The sequence below is a fragment of the Centruroides sculpturatus genome, unplaced genomic scaffold (genome assembly GCF_000671375.1).
Source record: "Centruroides sculpturatus isolate CEXI.00-Female unplaced genomic scaffold, Cexi_2.0 scaffold1798, whole genome shotgun sequence".
In the NCBI taxonomy this organism is placed as follows: domain Eukaryota; kingdom Metazoa; phylum Arthropoda; class Arachnida; order Scorpiones; family Buthidae; genus Centruroides; species Centruroides sculpturatus.
In genome coordinates this window covers 75823-102066 of record NW_019386318.1, presented here as the reverse complement: position 1 = coordinate 102066, position 26244 = coordinate 75823, and the positions used below count along the sequence as shown (strand labels likewise).

Below are 26244 nucleotides of genomic sequence, written 5' to 3'. Positions count from 1 at the left end.
GCTGGCGACATACGTCTTAGCCGACCCACAAGAGGTCAAAGCTGAATGGGACCACGCTAGATCGATACAAATAGTTCGCGACAAAAAGCACCTCCGGTACGCCGAAGCCTGGCATATCTGCAAAACCAGCCAAAAAGGATTAGCTATCAACTTCCGAGATGCAAGCAAAGTATCGGCAACCTGACGATCAAGCATATTATAAGCGTCAAGAACGGTGGCCGGGTGACCGAGCGGTCAAGGTAGCAGCTTACCGCTCTGGGGGACCCGGGTTCGAATCCAAACGGGTCGAAAAATCCCCAGGAATTTTTCGGGGGGTGGTCCGTTCGGATATGTCGGGCCCCGTCCCTCACCACCCGGAAGCCCCATTGTGGGCCTGGTCGAACCCATAATGAGTTTAAAAAGATGCCCTCTTAGTGCCCACAGGGAGGAAAGAGTTAAAAAAAAAAAAGCGTCAAGAACGGTGGTAAAGCGGCTACTTACATAATAGCAGAACCCTTAAGATAATGTATTTGCTCAACACATTGTTTATGTTTGGTACTTTACGACTGTCAATAAAAATAAAAAATACGATTATTTTCTATCTTGAACGTCATATTTTTTAACATTCTAATAACTATTGTTGTTATATAATGACAGCCTTTATGTAGAGATGGCGCATTAGTAAGAAATGCAGTCTACGATGAGTTGCAATGCTTCTTATCTCTTAAAATTATATTTTTTTCTGATTTTGCTGCTTACAATAATTTTTTTGGTCAGGTTGAAATAAATAAGAATGAAAAGCTTCGCGCAGCTCGTGTCGAAATTAATTCGAATGCCTAACTCTGCTTTAACGAGCTCCACTCGCATTCTACTTCTATCATTTCTCCAAGCAGATTCCATTACAAAAAAAATTCTTTCCACGAATACATTGCTTACGGGTACGCTTAGAACTTTACCAACGATTTGTTTGATTTCAGTCGCATCGAGGGTTTTAAAAATAGACACGGGGCCCACCGGTGGTCGAACGGTCTTCGTACACCGAACACTGGGAGTTTGGTCGTGGGTTGGCGCCTCGCTCGGACGGGCTGGCCACGTCTGTAACGCCTAAATAGGGGCCAGTTTCAAAAATAGACATCCGTATTTTTTCTGTTGTTAACTCCATATTTCCAAGTTTTCTAAATTGTTATTTGAACTAAAATTATTAGTCATAGAATATTTTCATCAACTTTTACATTTAAAATTGAAGAAATTTTTAGAATATCTGCAAAGTGAAGATCATATTTTTTTTATATATTTAATGCTGCTAAGCTATTTATAGGACTGTTTTGAAAATCGTCATATTTGTGGATGTAAGTTAAAGCAGGATGATAAACTTCTCTCGCATCCAAAATAAATTCTTTTTGTTGACTACTACTAAAGTTTATTAAATTATTCTGTGCGTCCAAAAAAGGTATTATCTTTTAGCCGACATTCGAGTTTAGTTTTCAATGAATTAACGACATCGTGTAATTCAGTGGACGTAATATCATATTTTTCTAAAGTTAAAATTGATTCGCACATAACATTCAGGAAATGTGAAATAAAGCATAAATACAAGTCGGAAAAAGGAGTTTTCATATCCTCTAATTCATTTTCTTGCATATCTATAAAATGCCAAATAAATACATTGCATTCGTCTTTTCCCTGGTTTAAAAAACTCTGCTTAATTGCAGGCCGCGCTAACAACATTCGATTTGCAGCCTTTGATAAACTGAGCCATGTCGTTGGAACATTTCTGATCATTTATAAAGACGCCATTTGAAAAAATTCATAACAGGATTTTAATTCACTTATGGCTGTTGCGCTAAATGAAAATTCAGAATATATTTTATTCACAAGCGTTTCTATATCAAATTCTGGTGGTAATTTTTTGCAAGCAAATTTAGCTGCATTGTAAGTAACATGACAAACAATTCGCCTTTAATATATATGCATTTAACTTACATAATTTTTGAAAAACACAATTGTTCTTTCCATAATTAACTGAGACATTGTCGGCTGAATAAGATGTAACATATTCGATTGGAAGGCCATTCTCTTTTAGACACTTATTTTGTTCGATATCGCTTCGGACGACTCGTAATCGTTGGTGTAAAAATCTAAAATTGTATGTGTTTTACCCTGCTCTGGAATAAAATAAGTGACAATCGAAAGAAAAAGCTCGGTGTTGCCCCTATTCGAAGCATCTGCCGAAATTGAAAAATATCGGAAATTTATCTTATCTCGCTTAATATCATTCGAAACGAACTCAAATACTTTTGGACCCAAAATGTTTTCGGCTATGCTCGAAACTTTTGTTCTTCCACAATGGATTTGTTTGGAAAGCGATAAATCTTTGAATAGTTTAGTGTATAATTTCATTCCACAATCGAAGCTATTATATTTAGGTTGGGGAAAAAGAAATCCATTAATTTTACGTTCATTTCAAGTCTTTATTTAACATGGTTCTGGTTGTTCGACTTGAATCAAATATGCACCATTTTGTTTTATAATTTGTTGCTATTTTAAAGGTAACTTCATAATTCCTCTCTCGTAGAAGCCCTGGTCCCTATTGCCGAAAAACTTGACTAAGTGATTTTCGCAATCCTCTCTTGATGCCAATTTCTTATCACCAAGGAAATTTTGTAATGATAAAAAAAGATGGTAATCGCTTGGTGCCAGGTCTGGACTATAAGGTGGATGCATCAAAACTTCCCAGCCAAGCTTCCGGAGTTTCTGGCGAGTCACTATAGATGTGTGTGGCCTGGCGTTGTCGTGATGAAGTACAACACCTCTCCTGTTAGCCAATTCTGGCTGCTTCTGATCAATCGCTAGCTTCAAACGGTCCAATTGTTGACAGTAGAGGTCCGAATTTAGTGTTTGGCCATATGGAAGCAGCTCATAGTAGATGATTCCTTTCCAGTCCCGCCAAATGCACAGCAAAACCTTCCTGGCTGTTAGTCCTGGTTTAGCCACCGTTTGAGCCGCTTCACCACACTGACCACGATCGTTATCGCACAATATTGCCATATGTAACCCATTTCTCATCCCCAGTCACCATCCGTTTAAGAAATGGGTCAATTTTGTTCCGTTTGGCCAAGGCTTCGCAGATGGAAATTCGACCCATCATGTTTTTTTCCGTCAATTCGTGTGGCACCCAAACATCAAGCTTCTTTTTGAATCCAGCTTTATGCAGATGGTTTAAAACTGTTTTGTGGTCAATCTTTAGCTCTTGGGCAATGCTATGAGTGCTGACGTGCCGGTCTACTTCTATCATTTCCATGATTTTATCGACATTTTCGACAACGGGCCTACCTGTGCGAGGTGCATCTTTAACATCGAAATTACCAGAATGGAACCAATGAAACCAAAATTGCACATAATTGGCTGGTTAGTGTGACAGTATCAGGACCATAAACACCATTCACAATTTTAGCTGGTTGGCTTGCATTTTTGCCTTTATCGAAGCAAAATTGTAAAACATACCTAATTTTCTCTTTGTTAACTTCCATCTTTTACACCTTATAACTCACAACTGAATTGACCAATCAAAAAACTGTAAAAGAATTTTTTTAGTACAGAATGTCACTTTTCCAATAAGCACAAGTCTGACCTTGTGTCATCAATATTTTATGAGATATGTATCACTACAGCCATCTAGTGAAAAAATAATGGATTTCTTTTTCCCCAACCTAAATAACTACGTTGATGCATTACTGTGTGGCAGGGCTTCTTAAACTATGGGTCGTGACTCCATTTGGGGTCACTTAGCGAAATCTTGGGATCGCGAGATTTTAATGCAAAATTTTGAAAATAATTTATGAGAGTTTGAAAATGAGTTTGAAAGTGAGGCATGCTTTGTGTCATAAGTTTCGTGAGTTGCGCTTTGTATCACTTCTGGTGCAGCGAGACAATGATTCAACAACACTGATTGTAGTGTGAACTAGTGTAGTGTTGTCACTTTTCAGCGTATTCAGTTGTCTCTGTTCCATTGTAACACAAGAGTGAACTGTGGTAGCACACCATTGTTTTTGCGAATTTGTATATATCTTTATTTTATATTTTTGGGTCGAAATAAATCACAATCATAAATGGGGTCGTGAATAAAAAAAATTTAAGAAGCCCTGCTGTATGGTATACGGTAGCTCGTTCAGCAATGCAAATATTTAATCGCTTATCGGATTCCTTTTCGACAAAAAATGTTGTTATCATTTGGCTACTCTTCTGTGCAGATATATTACGTCTATGACGAACAGATGCCTCGTGTTGTTTAACGGATTTTTCACCTTCATATTTAATAATAAAAGTGATGCCACACAATTGGCACTTAGCTGCGGAGTCATTCTGTTTCTGTAACCAACCTCGATACCTCACATTTGTTAGCCAGTTGTCATTAAGCTTTGTACAGTAATGTGTTATTTTCTTTTTCGGAACTTCAACACTTATATAATTTTCGTTATTGTCAGACATTTTAGGGGTAGCAATTGGATTCTTGGAAACTGAAAAAAATATACAGATACAGATACAGATATATTTAATAGTAATATGTCCGTAGACACATCCCCGGTGCCACAGAGCATTACCGGGTAAATCAAGGTTACAATNGTATTGTCAGGGAGGCAAAATATATCCATTTTCAGATTTGCAGCCTCCTGAAAAGTTTGTCCAATGCTGGTGGAATGTAGGATTTGTTTCTTTCTTAGTTTATTAGTGCAGTATTTCGTAATAAATCCCCATGGATTTTGCCCAGCATTTTTGCAGAACTCGTTCCATGAGTTCAGTTTAGCTTGTTTAATCGCTTTCTTGTAACTTCTAAGGTGTTCTAGATAATTTTGTTTATAAATAAAGCGTTGAGGTTCAGTGTGACATTTCTGAAAGTTTTTCCTCATTCTTATATTTTTATGTCTTAGATCTCGCAGCTCGTCGTTCCACCATGGTACTGTATAGTTTTTATTATTGGTTGTTCTGGGGATGTACTTATTACAAGCGGTTGATATGATATCTATCATACTTTCAAGCGAGTGTTCTACTGTATAGATGCTTTCTCTGTTACAGATAGGAAGATATGTTAGTAAGTAGGTTTGAAGTCCAGTCCAATCGGCTTTTCTTAGATTAAATTTAGGACGTGGGCAATTTATATTATTTAGGGTAATGCTAGATATATTAAATGATATCATCGCATGATCATCGATCGACTCCTCCATGATCTTCCAACCATTGAAATACCTAAAACATTCCAAGGAACATGCTGTAACACCCAACCAGCTCTCGCCCTGACTTGACACAAAAGTTGGAGGAGAAGAGGGGTCATTAATAATTTGAAGCCCATTCTGGGCGAAGAATTCTTCCCAGCATCTTCCACGTCGATCAATACCCTCTCCCCCCCAGCAAGGAGAGTGTGCATTAGTGTCTCCAGCCAAAACAAAATAGGTGTTATGAAAGTGGTCCATTATACATTGTAGATTAAAGAGGTAATCCTGCACATCGCTATTTTTGAGGCAATAAAAATTTACAAATATATATCTGTGTTCGTTAATAAAGATTTCAGTACAGCATATATATTCAGTGCTAATATTTTTATGATGTAAAATTGATAAATTATTATGAGGGGCGATGTTAGACGCCCAAGGATAATCCAATGTACCAGTTAAACAAGTACATGAGGTAGGTAAACATGCAGGTTTATTTTTTATGCAGTAGGGCTCTTGTTGTAATATAAAGTCAAATTTATTTATTACAGATGTTAAGAGTGAGGTAGCCGCAATACTTCTACCTGTATTATATTGCAGGAAACGTATGTTATTAATATGTCGTTCCATAGTCTGTTCGCTGAATTAAATTATTTTTGATTCTTGTATATAATTTGCAAGAGCTATCTCTGGCGTTATGTCCGCTAACAGGAGAACCTTCATGTTTACAGTTACAGCAGATGGCAGGTTAATCTTTGTTAGTACAATCTCTAAAAGAATGATTACCTGAGCAGTGGCTGCATGTGGGGACTTCTTGACTGCATGAGGATGATAAGTGTCCGAACCGACAGCAGTGGAAACATTGAAGTACTGGAAAGAAGTCGGAAATGCGACATTTAGACCATTGAACCGAGATTTTATCAAATTTCAAAAGTTGTATTCTTATCTGAGGGGAGACTTGTATCACCCAGTTGTTATAATTTTTGCCTTTCTTACCAAGGCGGAACTTTATTTTAAAATTGTCAATAAATTCATCTTCACTAAAAAATTCTCCAAATAGTTCATTTTGATGATAAATGCAGAGTGGTATCTCCTCTCTCGTAAGTTCTGAGGGCACAGAATATATAGCCAAGTGTGGAAATTTTTTCTTTGGTTTTCTTATTATAATTTGTGGCATTTCCTTTATAATAAAGTGTTTAAGTTTGTTTGCATCCTCGCTATTCCCAATTTCCAGGGCTACTCCCCCTCTGATGTTCTTTAATCTGTCTATTCCTATGCCTAGTGCTGAAGGTTTAATATGATCGTATAAGAGTTGCCGTATTTGATAAGATGAAATACCTTCTTCAGTACTATACAACAAAAGTACCTCTAGGTTTGGGTTCTGTAGTTTTGATTTGCTACCTACTATAGGTGCGCCTGCTTTTAAAACTTGACTGTATGTTTTAAAAGGCTTAGAATCAATATTGCATAAAGATTCTATTTTTCCTATTTTATCATATAAACGGTTTTGATTTTGTAATATTTCATTAAGGGTGCTTTCTGCTAAGTTTATTTGTTGTTGTGATGTATAATTCTTCATTATTTTGTTATTATCTTCATTTATTTTTTCAATTGTGTTAGATATATCTATTCCAACTTTCTCAATAGTTTTATCTTCTATCTCCTTTAATTTTTTAATAATATCAAATTGTGTGTCTGGATTGATGTTATCTTGTATCATATTTAATTTCTCTAACACAATTTTATTAGAAGTGTTTTTGGTCCCCTCATCGATATTTTGAATAATGTTATTTTCCATGTTTCCTAGTTTTTCTAACAATGTTTGTTGTAAATTATTCATTTTTAAGCTTTCCTTTATGCTATATAAATCTGTTTTGGTAGCCAAGGTGGACATTTTTTCACAGATAACATCTGTTAGCTGAAGATCATCGAAAATACTTTCCACAAGATTAGCAACCTTGTTGAATTGATCTAAAATAAATTGCATGTGCATCGGCACATTAAATTTCCCATTGGGATGATCAATAGCATAATCCTTAATCTCATCTAAAATAGTGTTATATGAAGTTTTAAACCTCTCTCTAAATGTAGAGTCCATTATCATGCATAGCAAAATATATTAATATATATATAGAGATTATATAGAAAAAACTACACCAAAACTTAAGCACTAATACCTTCAGTAATATATTATTATAATAATAACGAAAATATAGTCAAAATTCATAAATATTTTTTAATATAATTATCTAGTATAAATATTATCATTAACAAAAGATTCCTTATTCAACCCCGATTCGAAAAATATATGGTTATCCCCATGTTAAATCCCAAATATACCAAAATCAGCCGATTTTCCTGTCACTATGGAAAAAGGTCATTGACCTGAGTTGTAAAAACGGAAATCGGCCGAATGTTGATTCTAGAACTTAAAAGTAGATTAGCCATAATTTAAAAGCTATCAATGATACAAATATCAAAATTTCACAGAATGTTGCTGAAGATGCGCTTAAAGAACTACCCAAAAGACATGAGCTAGAAATTAGCCAAATTCGAAATAACCCCGTTCGACTTCCGACCGGAAGTAAGCCTTTATTAGGGTTAATAAAGGTCGTAGGACCCACAAAATTGTTAACTATGTTATATTAAAGACTCGACTACGTCGCCGTCGATAAATCCAGTAAATCGGTACTTAAAGTACCATTTATCCGGAAAACGTTCTGAAATGCTCCTATTTCAAAAGTTTTAAAATTTAAATGACCCTACTTGACAAATTATTGTTCTTCACGTCTTCCGGAACAATATTTCATATAACACCACATAGTAAATACACAATTTCCGCACAAAATCAAACAAAATCAGAGAGCACTACTGAATAGCAACTTCACCACTAACACTTTTCGAACACCAACTCCCTAAACTCTATCTTTTTTATATGAATTGAAGATAGCGCTGATTGACCAATCAGCGCTTCGTAGCGCTCTGGTCGGTCCGCAGGTGGTCCGATGCTCGGCGGCCAATCATCTATCCTGCTNCATCTGTCGAAAACGAGAGTGCGTTCTCCTGGTCCGGAGGCATTATTAGAAAAATCGGACAAAGCTGTAAATGCTCCGATGTTTTTAAATGTCTATTTTATTAAATCGGAAAAGATGTCTAATTGCTAGTTCATTATATTATTTATACGACTAACGAATAGAAACTAGGTGATGATTATCAATTAATGATTAGTATGATTGCTAAGTTGGTTTTATAATTTTAAGATTTCACTGCCAAAAAATGGATCTATGATTATAAGAATTAAACATACGAACTGTTTACACTTTAATTAACGTTATAAATGTTAAGATTTGATTTTATGTTCAATAAATGTTGATTTTTACTAAAATTGCCTTTTTATTAGCGCATCTCGCCAAAAATGAACTCGATTCTAATTTTATTCCGAGAAGTCTCGAAGTCCCGGGACGTTTTGATGGTGGGTTGTCTCGTGTCCCGGGACTTTGAGAATGTCGACACTTCCCAAACCCTACCCGGAACCAACATTAGTTGTAAATTATGCCGCAGCCGGAACTGGTATTTTGCGGTATTTTCTGGACAATTAATTACGAACGCTTTATTCTTAATTAGTTAAAAATGAAAATAAGTTAAATTTTTAGATAGACATCTTATTTACCAATGAGCGATTTCTTCATAAGAAAATACGATAATCTCTGTAAGATGATAAGGTGGAATTACGAATAAAATAAAACATAAGGCGAGTTAAAAGTCGCACAATATCAAAGTTTATCAGATCCGTAAAAGAGAAATCAAAATACGGCGAAACTTCCATTAACCGACGCCTGTACGTAAAGGGGACTTTTACAATTGGACGTTTCGTACGTTTACTCGTAAATAGCGGACACGTAAATAACCAACGTCGTCGTCCGTAACCGATCATTACCAGAATTAATTACCTACGAAATATTTTAGGTTCGGAGGACGGAGTCGACCGTAGGCGTGGAATCGAGACGAAGATGGGTGGTGAAAAGCCAACAATACTCTTTATCTGTTAGAAAAGTTGTCAATCCTCACTTATCGCCATACATATTTTTTATTAAGATTCTTATTGTTAGACATACGTACGGTATCGAGAAATCGTAAACTTTTCCCGGTTATTTATTCACTCGACGAGAACAGTAGTAGCGAATAAGAAACAAACTCTACGGTGGTGAAAGTTGAAAGGTCATGTTACCAAGGCCATTTGCCGGCCACTTTAAAGCCCGGGAAGATATTCGGTATTCCGGCATTTATCGTCTTAACGGCTGGGCGGTGGCTTAAGTATAATTTCTTATAAATCATTTACGAAAACAACGAAAGTTTTCGAAAAGTTACACCTAGCCTACTCGATAATTACCGAGCAAACGAATCCTATATCCATTTTTATTAATGGCTTGCATAGTAAACGAGATCATAAATGCAAGAATTGGCCACCCCAGAAGTGGTCAGCCAATGGCCGGGGTAACCGGACGTTCGAACTCTGCCTAAATCCACTTCGGTCCACCCTTCGGTTCGTAACAAACAATTTTGTTTCTCATTTTCGTATTTCCGTTCGCGTGGTTTTGACGTATTAATAATTAATCGATGCGCGTTTGTGGTAATTTTTGTTCCAATCGGTTTGCCATTGGAGATTTTTACAGCCAAAAGATAAATAATATACCCAGTATTTTAAGTATATACCGTCTCCTATAGAACAATACGTAAGCCAACCGATATTAAAGATATAAAGAAACCGTTGTTTTTCGCCATACGTAGGAAAGGCTTTAATGTTTTCGTCACTGCCCCGGTCGTCCCTTACCCGCTGGATGGCCTTAATGCCCGACTATGTTTTAAAGCACACTCGGCCAGTGTTTTGTTTCGTTTAAGGTACGACGAGTTCCTCGACAACGACCCAGGCGCTAGTTTTACTATTCGCGTGGGGCGTAAAGGCCGACGTTGCGCCTGCGCCACGGTGCGGAAGAAGTTGACATTAATTAATGCCGCCACCGTTAGGCGGCGCCACTAGTTAATTAGGAGCGGAAAAACCGAGAGGGAGGCGATAAAATAACGGAACCGAATGGACGATAACCGGAAGGAAATTAAGAATTTTTCTAAATTTAAAATGGTTATTTGTAATTTATTTTCGGTAAAGATTTGAAAAATATAAAATGCGGTGGACGAGAACCCGTCTCTCGGACTTTTTCCTTTCTTTTTTATGAATTAAGGACCGTACAAAAACCACCCGTAAACGAAAGATGCTAAAAAAGGAGAGGAGGGGAGAGGCTGACAATCCCGGCGTCTAACTGGGTTTTCCGACGCCAGATGGCGCGACCATTCCGTCGGCACCGGACTCGAAGCGGGGGACGCGGGCGCCTTGGGTTATTTTTTTCCGTCGGGAACGTCGATAAAAAACAAAACTGTTGTCTTCGGTTCCGCCCCAACGCCTCGGCTAGACGAAAGGCGGCGTTGGTCTTCCCCCGTTGCCGAATTACCGAGCGGCTAAGGCTTCCTAAAAAATTACTTTTGCCATTCCGGGTTCCGGAAGAGGCGGCTCCCTCCGCCGTTTTACTCGGGCCCGAAAACAAAAGTAAAACGGCGGAAGACAGGCGGGGACGTCGGGCGAAGGCCGGGAAGAGTGGGAATAACGGTGAGGGAAATCGAAAGTTATCTTCCGTTCGACCGGAACCAGCCATCTGAATCCTCTTTACGCAACCGGGCGCCCGCCGATCCTTCTTGGTCACCGGACGGTTACTTCAGCCGCCCGTTCCTCCCGTCCACCTTTAACGGGCCCAATAGGGGTCGGTTACTCTTAAAAAGACTCCGGAAGGCATATCCCCCCGTCTCGGCCAGGGATTTCCAACCAAAAGCGACTGCGCAATGATCCTAATACGGAAGAGAAACAACTTACCGACGCACGCCGGTCTCCTCCTCTCTCCCCTGTCGGAGGCGGCAGAGAGGAGATTACCGTTTCGAAAACCCTTTCGCCCTCTTGTCGGACCGGCGGGGCGCGCCACTAACGACGTCAAAGGTCGGCTCTTTTCCCTTCGGTCCCGGAGAAAATCGAAAGATCTTTAGCAATTTCGGACGGGAGAATAAATCGAAAAGTCTCGCGCGTTTACCGGCAAAGGGTGCAAACTTTCCGCACGAGTCGCTTTTTCCGTAAATCCCAGCCGGTCGGCCGCGTCGGCCCGTACCCCGATTATTAAATGTAGCGCCGAAAAAACTCCGGGTTCGAAAAGGGACACCACCTCCTTCCGCCTGCCCTCTCTTCCGAGTTTCCGGTTTCGAGCCCCGATGGACGGAGGGCGAAAGCCAAAAGTGGAGAGTAGGCCAAAGGACCGTGCGTGTAATTTCCCGAAAACACTAGGTATTAGTGTTTTCGTACTGTACGTCGGTCGGAGACCGGAAATCCCCGGCGAAAACCTAGGGCCCGACGCCCTTTTCCGTCTCCCGTAGACCGTCGCCGCCGGTTACCGTTCCATCCGCACCCTCCCGAAAACCCCTTTCTCGACCTCCCGGTCTGTCTTTAATTTCGTGCGTCGGCGTTCTCCGGCGGATTTCCGGTCGGCGCGGCCGCCGGAAGCCGTAAGTTCGGGGGGGCGACGGAGGCGGTTCCTCTAATTAGCGACGCGAGAAAAAGGTTAGGGCGGCGCGTCACGCCAACGGGCCGGCCGGAAAGAGATCCTTATCGGGTGGTCCTCCTACCGCCCGGCCCGGCTCGGAACCGAAAGGCAGAAAAAGCCCGTGGGTGGACGGAGGAGGAGGGCGCGTCCCACCGTCTTTTGGTCCGACGTCGGAAGACCAGAGGACGCCGGGGCCTTTCCGAAAAACCCGTCCGCCCGGCGGAATGCGGAGGCGGAAACCGCCATCCTCTTTTTCTCCCCGGCTTTCTCGGGCCGTGGGCACCCGAGAGGGCTCCGTTCGCCATCCGACCGGAAAACTTTCCGTCGCGCCCCCTCCGAAAATCTAACGGGCGGTCGTCTGGCCTCGGGACGGTTCCTCCGCCCTCTTCTTCGTCTTCCGTAATAACGACGTCGGGCCCGGGAGTAGAGCCGTGTCGGGGTCGAATCCGCCACGCCGACTAAAAACGACTTCCGGCGGTGGGGTGGGGAGAGGAAGTAAAAAGAAAGGGCGGGGCCGCGCCCGACGGCATTCGTAAGGGATAAAGTAAAAGTACGTCGGGAAGGGAATATCGGGCGGGCGTCGGTCTACTCGGCAGAGAACGGACTCACTCGGACTCACTATTTCGTTTTTTGTTAGTAAAAGCGAGATTAAGTTTCAGGGACGGGAACCGCCGAGTTTTGTCCGGGCCCGGAAGAAACCCGCGGCCTTCGGGCCGGTCCCCCTTCGCCATTCCCCCGGCGGTCGAAGAATCTTACGTAATGAGAAAGCCGGATTTGGTACCGTTCGCAGGTATCGACCGCCACCTCCGGCTTTCCCTGTTGCGTCGAAGGGTCGGCCGATGGTGCCAAAAAACTTTTCGTCCCCAGAAAACCTTTTTCCCCACAGAAAACCTCAAAAGGGCGGAAGGCCTTTATCCGGACGAAAGAGAAATTTCGTCTTCCGCCATCACCGCTTTATCCCCTTCGAATGCGGAAACCGGCGTCCGTCTTCCCCTTCGACGGGGGTGGGACCCTGCCCGACGGAGGCGGGGCGCGCCCCGGTGCCGGCGGCGGTCCACTCCGGGGAGGGGTCGGACGTCCTTCCGTGGAATGTTGTTTACTCTTTCGCCACTCGCCCTTCCTCCTTCTCAGGGGTAAGTACGTTTGGTCGTTCTCTCTTCCGCCCGCTTTTTTTACCGTCTCCTCCGCTCGGGAAACGGAGAAAGAAGAACTCGAAGGATCCCTTCCGTCCGCTCGTCTCCCCCGCGCCGGTCCGGAAAAAAGACGACGGACGGAATCGGTCCCGACGCGGCGCGCGCCGATTCGCTCGCTCGTGACTCCGTCGGCGGCCGCCAGAGGGCGGCGAGTTTAGAAGGCGAGCGCCGTGAGCCGGTCGCCATTTCTCCGCGGGTTCCGGACCAGAGCCGGTCGGCTGGCACCCGGTCAGTGGCGGACGGCGGACCACCGCGACAGGACTCCATGTCCCGGGCCTCGGCACCTCCCGGTCGCAGGCAGTCGGTAGGTGGCCTCTTTTATTTCTGCGCGCTTCTCGCCGGCGCGTCGTCTTTCCGCCTTTCCGGGTCGGACCCTCCCGCCGAGTATTTTTAGCCGGACCCTCCCCAGAAAGAGGAAGCGGCGGACGACCCGCGTCTCAGCTGTTCCCTTCCGTCACCCGTCGCCGCGTTTAAATTTAGACGCCACCTTCCCTTCCTTCCTCCTCCTCCCGGCCCGGCGGCCCGCACCGGCCGGTAGGCGGTGGGAGACGGGGCCCGCGGCCGCCTTCGGGCCTCGGACCGGGTAAAAAAAAAACCTCCCGGGTCGTTTCCGGCCGCGAAATCGGAGCCGGGGGCGAGCGGCACCGGGCGAAGCTGTGGGGATCTTTTAGGGGCAAAACTGCCGTCGACAGTCTCCCGGGCAACAAAGGACGTACAGGTGAAACGTTACCTAAGGACTCGTCTCCCGGGAGTCGCTCGACCGCCCGGGCCCGACACGCTTTCCTCCGCGTCGCGCGCGCCGCGTCTTAATTAAGCCTCCCGGACCGGCCGCGGCCGGGACCTTAGACCCGACGGGAAGCGCGGGTCGAACTCTTTCGTCCTCCCGGCCCTTACGTCATCCTCCCCTCTCGACTTGTTTACGTCCGGATGGAAGTAGAGCGCGCCCTTTCCCGGGCACGACAATAGCCTTGGACCCTCGACCCGGGGGTAATTCGGTTGTTTACCGAATTCTCCGGTACCACTTTCTCGCCCATAATAAAAGTTAAGGAGCGGGAAGCGGACCTCCCCCGGGGAACGCCACCTCCGACCTTTATACCGGGTAAATAAGTCCCGGTAAATAAACTCCGGGCCGCTCGGCGGGCCCGGTCCACCGCTCTCTTCCTTCTACGACCCGCACCCGGATGCCTGGGCCCGGAGATGGAAGTCGTTCGGCGGTTTCGACGTCATCGTGGGCCTCCGACGGGGGCATCCGGTCACGTGACGAGGTGGAAAGGGGCAAATTTGGGAACTTCCAAAGGCCGAGCCCAACCGTCGTTCGACGCGTTTGCGTGCGCCTTCCCCACACCGCTAAGGCACGCGATGTTCTTCCATATCCGTACCGGTGTCGGACTTCCGGAGGCCCCGTTTCGGGCCCGGCCGGGCGCGGCGGCGGCGGCGACGTCCGGGCCCGAAACGGGGCTCTCCCCCGTCGGGCCCGGCCGTCTCCCCCTCTCCGCCTCCCCCCGCCGTCCGTCCGTCCGTCCGCTTCCGGGAGAAGCCGGAGAGCGGCGATTTGGGTGTCGGCCTGGTCGGGCTCCGACCTCCCGGAGGCGAAAGCCCCGCCGACTTCGGGCCGTTTTCGTCCGCGCCGAGAAGTCTGCCGGGGAGGAGCGCGTCCGGGCCCCTCGCAACGAATAAAACCGGTCGTTCCGAGTAATAGCCGCGTCTCCATCTGCCGTCCACCTGTGTCAGGTGCGTCGGATGACGCGTTTCCTAGAAACGCCGGTGTTGTTTTCCGACCATCGACGTTGGGTCCCGTCGAAGCGTCGCCGCGCGGGACGGACCGGCGAGAAGGGAGGAGTGACACCTCGGAGTCTTCCTTCTTCCTCTCTTCCGGGACGGTTTTCCGGAAGTGACCGGCCGCCCACGCCTGGCCGGCGGCCGGTCCCGTGCCGCCGACCCGAGCGGAGCGCCTCTCTCCGGCGCGAGCCGACCGTTACCGGCGCCTTACGTAAGACGAGTGCCGACCTTCTGGAGGACGCTCCCGGGTGGGGAGGGAGCCGCCCCCTCCCGTAAACGGGGCCGTAAAAATGCTAAAGCGGCCATCGATCGGCCTGGCCGGGTTCGTCGTCCCGGTCGATTTTTCGATCGCGTTTTACGTAACCTCGCCTACCTTTCCGCGGCCGGCCTCCCGGCCCGGAAGGGGCCGGAAGTCGGCGCCAGACCGGGCACGGCCCTCGCGCCCGCTATTTATAGATCGGTCTCGAATTCCACGTCCGAGACGTTTATAGTTAGAAGTCGCTTCCCGGTCGGAAAGAATGCCCCCCTCCGCTCCGCGCCGCCGTCCGCGGGGAATTACGGCCCGAAGGACGGGCCGGACACCGCCGTCGGATCTCGGGCACGGCCCGACCCTTCCCTTCCGGAGGACCCGCGGCGGCGAAAAACTGGAAAGAGAAAGAGACCGGGCCCGCTCTTTCGTCGGCTTCCATCCCTCGCGCGGACAATGGTACGGCCCGTTTTTTTCCCTCTCGCTCCGCGCTTTCCCTCGTCCCTCCTTCGTACTAATCTCTTTCCACCCCTCGGCTGCCTTGTTTTACTTCCACCTCCCTTCCCCCTTTATTAAACTACCAATTTATTTTTAAGTCACGTGCGGGGTATCGATCGCCTGGTTCCGGGATCCCTTTCGGGAGAGTCGTCGAACGCCCACCCTCCCGGGGTCCGGATTTTGGTCTCGCCCCAGCCCGCGCCGCAATTTTTTGATCGAAGAAACCGGGAAATTGGATTTGGACCGAGTTCTCTCCCCTCCCGGCGCGGGGAGGGGACGGCGGGAGGGAAGGAAACGCGCAGCCTCTCTCTCTTTTTGTCCTCGGGCGGCCACTTCCTCTTTTTTTTTTTATACCGGAATTCTTTGTTTCCTTTCCTGCGCTTTCGTGGGTCCTCGGGTCCCGGTGGCCGTCTCCCGGCGGCCCGCCACGGCGTCCGAGTGGGGCCCGGACGCGGCCCCGGGCGGGAGCGGATTTTTCTCCGGCCCGCCGCCGGGGCCTTCCGTCGGGCCCGCCGGCGTGCGGCGCCAAACCCGCGGCCCGAAAATTGCCCGCCGGTCTCGGTGGAGCGTTCCGGTGTTACGCAATGCCTCGTTTCGGCGCGGCACCCCTCGGATGCGGTAATGGTAGTGGCCCAAGGGAGGAAATTCCAAGAAAGTTAAAAAGCAGGGGAGAGACGGAGAGGCAGGAAGAAGAACGATAATAGCGCCACGCTGCCCGCGGGAGGTAAGGCGGATGCGTCGTCCTTAGAATCCGTTTCGTAACTCTTACTCGACTCTTCGAATTTCCCTTTCTGGCCGCTTTTTTCCGTCTGACGCCCGCGCGCACCCACCCTCCGTCTGTCGTCGTCGGCCCGTCCCTGTCGGGACGCTTTGGGCGGCGGGCCGGCCGAGCCCGGTCGCCCGGGGGTTAGAAAGCCGGAAACTGGCCACATCCGCGCCTGAGACGGAGTGTCCCTGTTGGGCCCGCCGGCCCGGCCCGTCTTTGCACCCCGACGGTCCTCCGATGCCGAGTTTCGTGGGATTGCGGAGTGACTTCCGCTTTAGTAACGATCGGAGGTTTCCCGACCGAGAAGGTTGGGGCCCGGATTGGGATATCTCTTTTTTTCTCCCTTCCGCGCCCCGCTCGTTCTTCCCCTACCCGGGGGAGAAGGGGATAAAAAACCCAGAACGACCGGCCGGGGACGGGAGGGGGTTTACGTGCCGGGTGCTTTTTACCGGGCCGGTCTAGCCCCGGGCGCCAGCTTGGGAACGCGTCGGAGAGTAACCCTGAGCTTGACCTTGAAGCCGGCCGCTTGACACAGTTTCCCGGTTCACCGCGGCACGCGAGGTCGTCGTCGTGTGACGCAACGTGTTACGTCTCGGCAGCCCCGCCTCCCGACTGCCCATTGGTCGGACGGCTAATCCTTTAAGACTGCCGGCCACCGGCAGTCGATCCGGCGCGGCCATTGGGTCCCCGACCCGTCCGCCGTCCAATGGGAAGAGGGAGAACCGCGGCGGGCGGCCCTTCCCATCCGGGCCGCGGAGAGGGGGAGGAAACGAGGAAGAGCGCGCGACCGAGTCGGCCACACGCCAAGCGGGCGGCACCCGCGACTGCCGAGCAAAGGATTGGTTCCCGATGCGGCGGAGCGGCCGGAACCGTCGACCTTCAGGTAGGTCGCCCCTTCTTTTCGCCCGCGGGCCCGGCCCGGCTGCGCCAGGGCGTCGCGGTTCCCCCGGTCGGACACCACACCGCGGCGGATCCGTCGCCCGTCTTCCGGAACCGGCGCGGGTTTCGACGGTGGCGGCCGGGAAGAGAGAAACGGCCGGAGCGCGTCGGGCCGCGGGCCGATTTTCGTTTTTTGTCCACGTAAGAGGGAAGGACGCGGTGGAAACGCCGTGTTCCGGCCGAGGATAAAGAGCGGCTTAGTTTTTTCGGGTTTCTAGGCCACAAAGGAGGAGGCTTCCCGTCCGTTTAGCTCGCGCTTCCGGCCTCCCATCACCCGGTGCCGGACGAGGAGGGGTGAGGCCCCTTCCCGTAACGGACTTTTTTTTTCTTTGTGTTCTCTGACGTCATTTTACAGCGCGCGTGAGTCACGTGCCCGGGGGAACGACGTCGGGAAAAAGAGTGGAGGAAAAAAAATGGCGTCTTTCCCCGTCTTTGTTTCCGCCGCCTCCCGACGGACTGGGGATTCTCCGGGCCCGAAGCTGGGCCAGCCGCGGGCCGAAAACAGCGGAAACCGCCGTCGGCTTCCGCTGTTTTCGGCCCGGAACCGGAAGAATTCGGAGAGGGAGGACTTGTCCGGCGTCGACCCGTTAACCGCTTCTTAATTGGTCGGAGGCAGAATTGGTTGTTGGCGCGATTGGGAGCAATGGTTATCGACTCGGACGAAGGGCAGTTTCAGAGTGGCGACACACCGAAAATTCGAGAATTTCACCGCGTGGCGCGAGAAAGGAGCGAAGAAATGCCCAGTTGGGTGCATCGGGCGGAAAGAAGAGAACGGGTGAGAGGTCGAATTCCTCTCTCTCCGGACCAGATCCTTCCCGCATTCTGTTATCCGGGCCGATTGGCCGTATTTCGGGCGGATAGATTTGTCGGCCACATCGGCCCGCATCTTTTCGTTTCGTTCCGAAAGGGAAACAAACCCGTCGTCCGGGCTCTGGACCATCTTTTGGCCCGCGTCGACCTTCGACCTCGTCGAATTCGGCTTCGGACTAGGGGAGAAGGCGCCTCGGACGTACCCGAAAGGAGGCGAATTCCGGGAGCAACGAATTTCTCCCGGGGGAAATTCCTAGGGAAAACGAACGGAGGGACCGAAAATCTCCGGTTAAAGGACGAAGGACGATTGCCTTCGGAGGATCTTTTCCCCGCAAAACCCGGGTTTTTTCTCTAGAATGACGCTTTCTACGCGCTTTCGATTCCTCCGAGACTGACGAGAGAAGGAAACCGTTCGTCTTTTCCTTTCCGTCCTCTTCCGTTTCCGTTTGTAATTCCGGTCGGAAGTAACTAAGGACGGACAGGTTGGTCTTTTCGCGTTTCTGTCGGCCAGGCGCCAGGCGCTTCCTCTACGAATTTTGCCGCTTTAAGTTCCGATAGGATCTGGCCCCGTCTTCCCTTCCTCTCCGAAAACCTCGAATTCTCTTCGGACGTCTCCTGTTCCGGCTACCGCCGACCGGAAGACGAATTCCGCGCCCGGGAGACGGAAGCGCGTGAAGGAACGAGCGGGATCGGGCCCGAACGGTCTCGGTTCCTCTATTCTTTTTCAGTCCACGGGCCCGTCTCCACTCCTGAGAAAAATCCGGAAGCGGTTTTGGGCAAGACGGGGGCGGAACCGTCTCTTTCCCGGGCCAAGACTCCGCCTTCTTCGACTTTCTTCTTCCGGACGGCACCCGAGATGGCTTAGATCTGGGACCGGGCGTCTCGCCACGCGCGGATAGAAATTAGGTCTCACTCCGAGGGAAAGGCGCGAAATATTTGGCGGGATAGAAAGGAGGGAAGGGAAGGAAGAAGCGCTTACAAAATTACGGGCGACGGGTGCGGGCGCTGGCTCGTTTCCTCGAGAAAAGGAGAGGTTTTCGTTCTTTATCCCTTCCGGCGGGCAGAAGAGACTGCCAAAAGTCGAGTAGAGAAACCCCAACCACCGGAACCGGAAGAGTAGACGAAAAAAAGGCGGCGGGTCGACGCTTTCACCTTCGTTTCGGAAATAAAATGGCGCGTTTTCGGCCCGGAGACCAATTCTTTTCGGCATTTACTCCTCTCGTCCTCTTACCGGTGGCTTTTTCCCTTCTTAATTCTTTCTCGTATCCCCGGTTTCGGAAGGACGTGTCGTTGCTTTCCTCCGTCCGTTTCCGAAGAGACGTCTCCTAACTTTCTCCGTATTTCCCGTCCGAATCCCAATTTTGGCCGTTTCTCGTCAGTCGATTTCCTCACGGATTCGCGTCCAACTCGGAACAGGAGGGGAAAGGAGAGCCTCCCCATCGACGGTGAAGTCGAAAGGAGGAGGCGGGCCTCTTTTATCTCCGCCGCCGGAAATGGCGGCGAGAATGGGCGGCGGAAGAAGGAAGTTTCGAGTCCTTCTTCTCTCCGGTGGAATTTCCGCTTCCGCCCATTCGTCGGCGCTCCGCTCTCCGTCCTAGTCCGCTTGCGGATTCCCTTTCCGGCCCGACGGCCTCGGGCCCGGGTGCCGGCAACCACGCCGGCTCGGATCTTCTTCCGCCTCCTTTCGGGCCCGCCCTCTCTCGTCTCCGACGAGAAAGAAACGAGAGACGGGGCAGACGCGGCGTCGACCGCGCGGATCGATACGTCGGACGGAGAACGCCGGCGGGTTTTTGGTTTTTTTCTCCGCCGAAAGAGGGCGCGGTCCGGAAGAGGTTCGAATCGGCCGGAGAAAATGGGAATTTCGGGCCCGGTCGTTCCCCGGCGAAAGGACCGGCCACCCACCCGGGAGCCGAGCGGGGCGGCGGCGGCGGCCACGGCCCGGTCCCCCGAAGGAGCCCCGCGGACGGGCGGCTCCTCCTCTTCGACGGCGCGGCGTATCGATCGCGGTCGACCCGGGTGTACGCGCGCCGCCGGAAAAATCCATATTTTAAACAAATATGGCGGCGGTAGGCGCGCGTCCTCCTCCCGGTCGCGTCCTCCGCTAGACGATCGCCATGATCCCGCGGTACGACCGGGTCGGGCCCGCCGCGGATTCGCAACTCGACGCGCGCAAAGATTCCTGCGGGTTTTCCACCCCCGTCGACTAACGCCCTTTCGTTTGTTTCTCGCAGCAGCCCGGTCCAGGTGTGGATGGTCGAGCTGGAGGCGGAACCCAACGTGAGTATTTTTTTCTCTCTCTTCTCTTGTCTGGGGCCGGGAGGAAACCCTCGGCCCCGGTCCGACGTTCGCAATCCGAAAACTTCCTTCGGGAGGCAGAAATCGCCGGCCTTAATACGCGTCCTCTCGATTATCCCGTCTTCTTTTCGGCAGGTGATACCGAGGCGCAATTACGGAAAGTCCTTGGAAAAGACGTTCTCGGTCACCGACGACGTCCTTTCGGGACGTCCCCGACGTTCGGAGTCGTTGGCACGCGCCAATTGCCGTCGGTAGCCAGACGTCGCCCGCCTAATTCCGTCGCTTCCGACCGGAATCCGGCCACATCCCGAATTCCGGGCTTAAACTTTCCGGCCGGCTCGGACCCGGTCGGAAAGCTTAGGCCCGGGACGCTGCCGAGAATGTTTGGTTCCGTGGCGGCCGGAATCTCGCCCGTCTCCAACGAAATTTCTGGAATTCTCGCCTATTGTGCGGGTCTTGGGAGAGAGAATCGCCCCGTTCTTTCGAGGGGGCGCCGTCGGTGGCCGGCGGCCGGATCCGATAAGAGAATTGTCTGGTGGAATTCGTCCCCCGCCCCCGGTATCGGCAGAGTAAACAATTAAGTCTAATCGTTGCCGGGTAAACACGTCTGGCGGCCGGTCCCGGGCTTCCGACCCCGCTCTCCGCTCCGCCGCCGGCCTCGGGCCCGCCGCCGCCGTTTCATCGGCGGGCCGAAGGAGGAAGGGTGTTTTTCCCTTCCGCCGCCCGCGGGCGGGTTTCCGCTTCCGATCGCCGTCTCCCCAGTTGTTTGTCGACCTCGTCCTCGTCAGACTTGGGTCACCTCGGTGGGTTGTTATGTTATCTGATGTTTACCGTCGTCGGGGGGACCCGGCGCGCCCCCCGTAACCGCCCCCGGTCTTTAGTACCGGGCGAGGATCCGGACCAGGTGCGCGGTGTGTCGACCCGGTGACCCCGAGGCCCATATTTTCTTCCTCGCCCCACCCAGGGGACGGAGGCCCGCGCCCCGGAGACCGGGCCACTCTCTCTCTGGACTCCGGTGAGTGTTCTTCTCTCCTTCGACCCCCGCACCTCCGGCGGAGGAATTCGCGCCCCGGGCTCTTATCGCCCGTCCGAAGGTCGACCCCACCGCCGCTCGCCCGGCGATTTCGTCACTTGTTTCTCGCCGCAAACCGCGGAGTCATCCGATTCGTGTCGAAGGCCGGAGGTGAGTCACCGTCACGCGCTCGCTTACTCCGCACGAATTTCGGCGCGAGCGCCGCCCGCTCGCCCGGGCCTTCCTCCGGGGGAGCGCGGGCGGCGGAGGCCCTAACGGCTGGTTTTGTGTGTCTTTGCAGGCTGAGAGCGGCTGTTGACCGATGATGAACGAAGACGATGGACCTGGCAACGGCACGAAGGCGGCGGCCTCTCCGATCACCGACAACGGCGACGCCGCCAACGGCAGCAGCAACGACAGCGCCTCCCCGTCGCACCGGGTGCCGTTGCCGGGTAACAAGCGGGTACAGGTGACGGGTGCAATTCTCGGACCGGAAGCAGTTGCGAGCAAAACCATGACGGGTGAACTACAGACGGGTCTTGCCATCGGCGGCACCTTCGGTCCCCCGGTGTCGGGGAGCGGAGAAACCAATAGTACAAATCTGGACGACGGAGTGAGTACCAGTTCCTGCAACAACGGCAACGGCGGCGAGAGCAAAAGCGAGGCCAAGGCGAAGAAGCAACAGGGTCAACCATCGAGGGACAAGATGTTCGTCTGCAATGTGTGCAATCGGTGTTTCGGGTACAAGCACGTTCTACAAAACCACGAACGTACGCACACGGGCGAGAAGCCTTTCGAATGTCCGGAGTGCCACAAGAGGTTCACGCGCGACCACCACCTCAAGACGCACATGAGACTCCACACGGGCGAGAAACCGTACGTCTGCGGCGCCTGCAAGAGACGCTTCGTCCAGGTGGCCAACTTGCGACGACACGTCCGAGTCCACACGGGAGAGAAGCCGTACGAGTGCAAGCTGTGTCCGTCCCGCTTCTCCGACAGCAACCAACTCAAAGCTCACATGCTGATCCACAAGGGGGAGAAGCCCTTCGAGTGTTCCAAGTGCCTGGGCAGATTCCGCAGGAGACACCACCTGATGCACCACAAGTGTCCCAGGGACGAGGCCAACATGGGCAAGCCGAGAAGGGGACGTCGACCCAAGGCCTACGACCGCCTGGACCAGCTTTCCTTCGGCGGGGCGGCCGCCCCCGGGGCCCGCCAGGCCGCGGCGGCGGAGGAGGAAGAAGAGGACAAGCCGCCCTCGGCCGAGCCGGAAGAGCCCTCGGAACCGGCGGCGCCCGCGGGCAAGAAGTCGCGCAGGAAGCCCAGCCACACCATACGTATCCTGACACCCCAGCAGCGAGAACTGTTTCTCCGCGACAAGGAGACCATGCAGACGCAGGCCCTGGACATGACCAAGCCCTCCTCCCCCGAGGGCCCTCCGGCGGCGCCCCGAACCTCCCGCTCGTCGTCCACCTTCGTGGACGGCGTCCTCGACCTCTCCAACTCCAGGAGCGACTCGGACGTGCAGGACGACGACTTGGTCCCCCGCAAGCTGTCCAGACTAAAGGCCGCTTCCGGCAACAAGTGGGACGACAGCACCGACGAGTCCGATCCGCCCGAACGTTTCCACGGCAACGGAGACGGACTGGACAGCGACGAGGACGGCCGAGACGGCAACGACAACGGAGCCTACGTTCCTTAGGCGCATCTAGTTCGTTCCTCTATTCAGGGATATACCACTTTGACCTCAGAGTTCGGTTATATAGTTGTAAGCTTATCGAAACTACCTCAGCAATTATTCGGTGATCGATACACTAGCAAGAAAAGTCGCAAGACCGCGGCCCCCTTGAGGGGGTCGTCGCGCGGGCGCGGATCCGCCGCCTCCCTCCTCCTTTTCGCCCGCTCCTCTCGCTCTCTCTCCCCCCCCCCGTCGTTCCTCGTCCCCCAAAGGCGGCGCCGGATCCCCGCCCGCGGCCTGGCCCGCCGCCGCCCGCCGCCGCCGCCGCGGCGCGGGCGGGGGCGCCCAGCCACATCGTTCCTGCGATTCGGAGACGCCGGCGCGGCCGCGTCGGCGGGAACGCGAGCGGCGGCGGCGCGGACGCCGGCGGAGCGCCTCCGCCCCCGGCCGCGGCGCCGCCCCGTCCTAAAATCAGAGTTCCTGTCCCGCTTGGCGGCCGGCCGGCCTCTCCCGGGTCGAAAGATTACTAAAAAAAAAAAACAAAACGTTCCTTTCTTCTCACCCACCGGAAGCAGGCAGGTGCCCTCCTTTTCCGAAACTAATTAGAATATATAAATATAAATATAAATATATATATATATAAATATATAAGAGAGAATTTTTGTTGAACGACCGACGTACCTCCTAACGTTTGCTATTTTTATCAGGACCACCGCTCCGTCACCCGGCCAAAGGTGGCATGTCGCCAGTCGCTCGCAAGAGGCTCGCAGGACCATCAAGTAGTTAGGCGTAGAGTGCATGTGTATGGAGTAGTTCTGTTAGCCGTGGTGTGTCTGTGATCTTTCCAGTCCGTTGGTACCTGTCGTCGTGTCCGTTGCTCGGCCGCGGCCGCAGTTTAGGCTAAGGTGTCCGGTGTTCTTGTCCACGTTGCTTACGTACGTGCGTTTCCCAGGGAGGAGGATGAACGGTCTTTGGTCGTTTTGCCGCGCCCTCTCTCGCCGCCGCTCTCCCGACTGGGTGTATTGTTACCGGGCCCGGCGGAGGGCGAGGGCCCGACACTCTCGATATATCAAAAAAAAAGTGCGTCCGAGCGTCGTCCTCGGTGCCAAAAGCAAAAGGTGCGTCGGGGAGTCAGTTCCTCCTCCCGACCGCAAAACAAGGGTGCGACTGCGCCCGACCAAAAGTCAAAGATTACGTCGCATTAATGGAATTTTGTTGATATTTGGAACATGGTTCTCTCGTCAGAGTAATATATTGTATCGTGTACAGGGAGAAGCGAGGAGCATGTTCCAGATGCAGAGAAGCTAAACTACGCATGTACATATTTTGATTTTAAGGGGGTCGGCGTCAGTCCCGGTCCCGTCTCTGTCTGTTTGTATTATAGGAGAATTATATAACCAGCAAAGGGGATGGTTGGTTCAGGGACGGGATGGAGCGACGCCGGCCTTCCTCCGTTGATTAACGTAGTGGATTCGAGGTAATTTATGTATCGTGCCGTTACGAAGTAGAAGCCGGAAGGGGTTCGACTTTTATTTTGCATTTCGAGCACCGACCTCCGCATCCGCCTCTCGACGTCGTCGGGCCCGCTTCCCCCGCCCTACCTGTCCCTCTCCCCTTTTTTTCGCCGTCTCCGAAGCGTCGTGGACTCGTCCCGCATCGATCGCCTCTTTCGGCCCCCACCCTCCCCGCCGCGTCACCAATATTCCAACCGAAAAAAGGGACCGAGCGGCGTCCTCCTCGGCGTTCGATATTCGCCGCCGTCGGGGGCCCCGCTCGGAAACGCCAATTAAAAAGCGCTCCGATCGGAGCGGTCGCCCCGGCAACGGATCCTCCCGGCTCCCGCGGGGCCAAAAAAGACAAAGGCGCAGGTCCGGATCGAAGACGGCGGCGTTGTTTACTCCTTCCGTCTTGGAGGCCGACCGACGGCCTTCGACCTTGACCCAGTGTCCCTCCCGCCGAAAAACACAAACAACTTCTTACCTAACGGCGACTCGTCCCGCCGGCCATGCCCATTGTCCGGCGGCCGGTCGTAAACAACTCCCTCCCTCCCTCCCCTCTCACCGCCAAAACACCCTTTTCGGCCGGAAGACGCCGCTTTTCTCGCCTATCCGCGGATAGAGACGAGTCCTCCGCCTCCCCGCATCTGGCAGTTGCGCCTATTCTTCTGCCGCATGAAAGAAACGTCAAAAAAAAGAGCCGGTGGGTCTTTCACTCGCTCCAAATATGGCTTTCGATTACGTCATGCACAGGATGTAGTTCTCTTTCAGCTCTCCCCTCTCTTTTTTTTCCACCGGGTCCTCCCGGGGCCGCCTCCCCGACCCCGCGCGGGGGGACCGCTTTCGCTCTCCCCTCTCCCGACCATCTGCCCGTGGGCCTACGCTCGTTAGGGATTTTTTTTCCGTTCCCTTCCGCCCCCACCCGCTTCCGGGGGATCCCCGGGGGCGGGCGGGAACGGTTTTTTTCCATCCGTTTCCGACCCGCGTTTCGGGGACCGGCCGCCCGACCGACGGGCGACGGCGGTCCTCCGCTCCTCTCCGCGCCCGGCTTCCGGCCCGCCTCCCTCTACCTCGTTCTCAGATGTATTGTTGTTGTTAGTCCCGGGCCGGCGTCGACCGTGGCTTCCGCCGTCGTGGCGCATCGGATTCAACGCACAAAGGAGCCCGCGCTTCGACGGCGTGGCCGGACGCGCGTCGTTTCCGCAGTTTCCCTCCGGCGGCGGGCCCCGGCCGGGCCGGAAGCGCGGGGGCCACCTGGGACGACGTCGGCGGATGCGGAGGTGAGAAATCAACTCAGGCTACCGTAACTCAGGTATTTTCGTCGTTTTTAATTGTTCCTTTATCTGTGTGTGTGTGGTGACGGTAAAGCGGGGTTAGAGGAATCTTGCCGTTGGATTCGTTTCGTTCTTTTCACCGGTTAGCCGGGGACGCGCGCACCGTTCCGCACCGGGCTCCGGCCGCCCGCCCGAGGTCCGCGCCGCCCGCGGTCCGGGCACCGCTTCGACCTTTGCTCAAACGCCCGGTTTCGGACGCGGGTCTTCGACTGACATTCCACGGTACGGCGCGGGCGCGCGCCGACCTGGCGGCGCGGGCCGGAGCCTCCGCATATGGCAGTAGCGTCCCTCTTTTAGTCGCCTGGGCCCGCCCGGGCGCGGGCCGCAGGAAAAGCTCGGGCGTCGGTGCGCACATGGTCTTTAGTTGGTTTATTGA

General features: G+C 52.0%; 1 protein-coding gene across 4 annotated transcripts; it reads left to right on the top strand.

The window, feature by feature from the left end:
- Positions 1 to 13167: 13167 nt before the first annotated feature.
- Positions 13168 to 23343, top strand: LOC111614532 (zinc finger protein 316-like). 4 transcript variants are annotated; one of them, XM_023355905.1, is made up of 3 exons: positions 13168 to 13318; positions 20285 to 20330; positions 21662 to 23343. In XM_023355905.1, exon 3 carries the CDS (start codon positions 21683 to 21685, stop codon positions 23060 to 23062), a length of 1380 nt encoding a protein of 459 aa, XP_023211673.1. In that variant the 5' UTR covers positions 13168 to 13318; positions 20285 to 20330; positions 21662 to 21682; the 3' UTR covers positions 23063 to 23343. The 4 variants fall into 4 exon arrangements, with proteins under 4 accessions (XP_023211673.1, XP_023211676.1, XP_023211674.1 ...); XM_023355908.1 differs by having other exon boundaries at positions 13200 to 13318; positions 20288 to 20330; XM_023355906.1 differs by lacking the exon at positions 13168 to 13318 and adding an exon at positions 17051 to 17187.
- The last annotated feature ends 2901 nt before the right edge of the window (positions 23344 to 26244 follow it).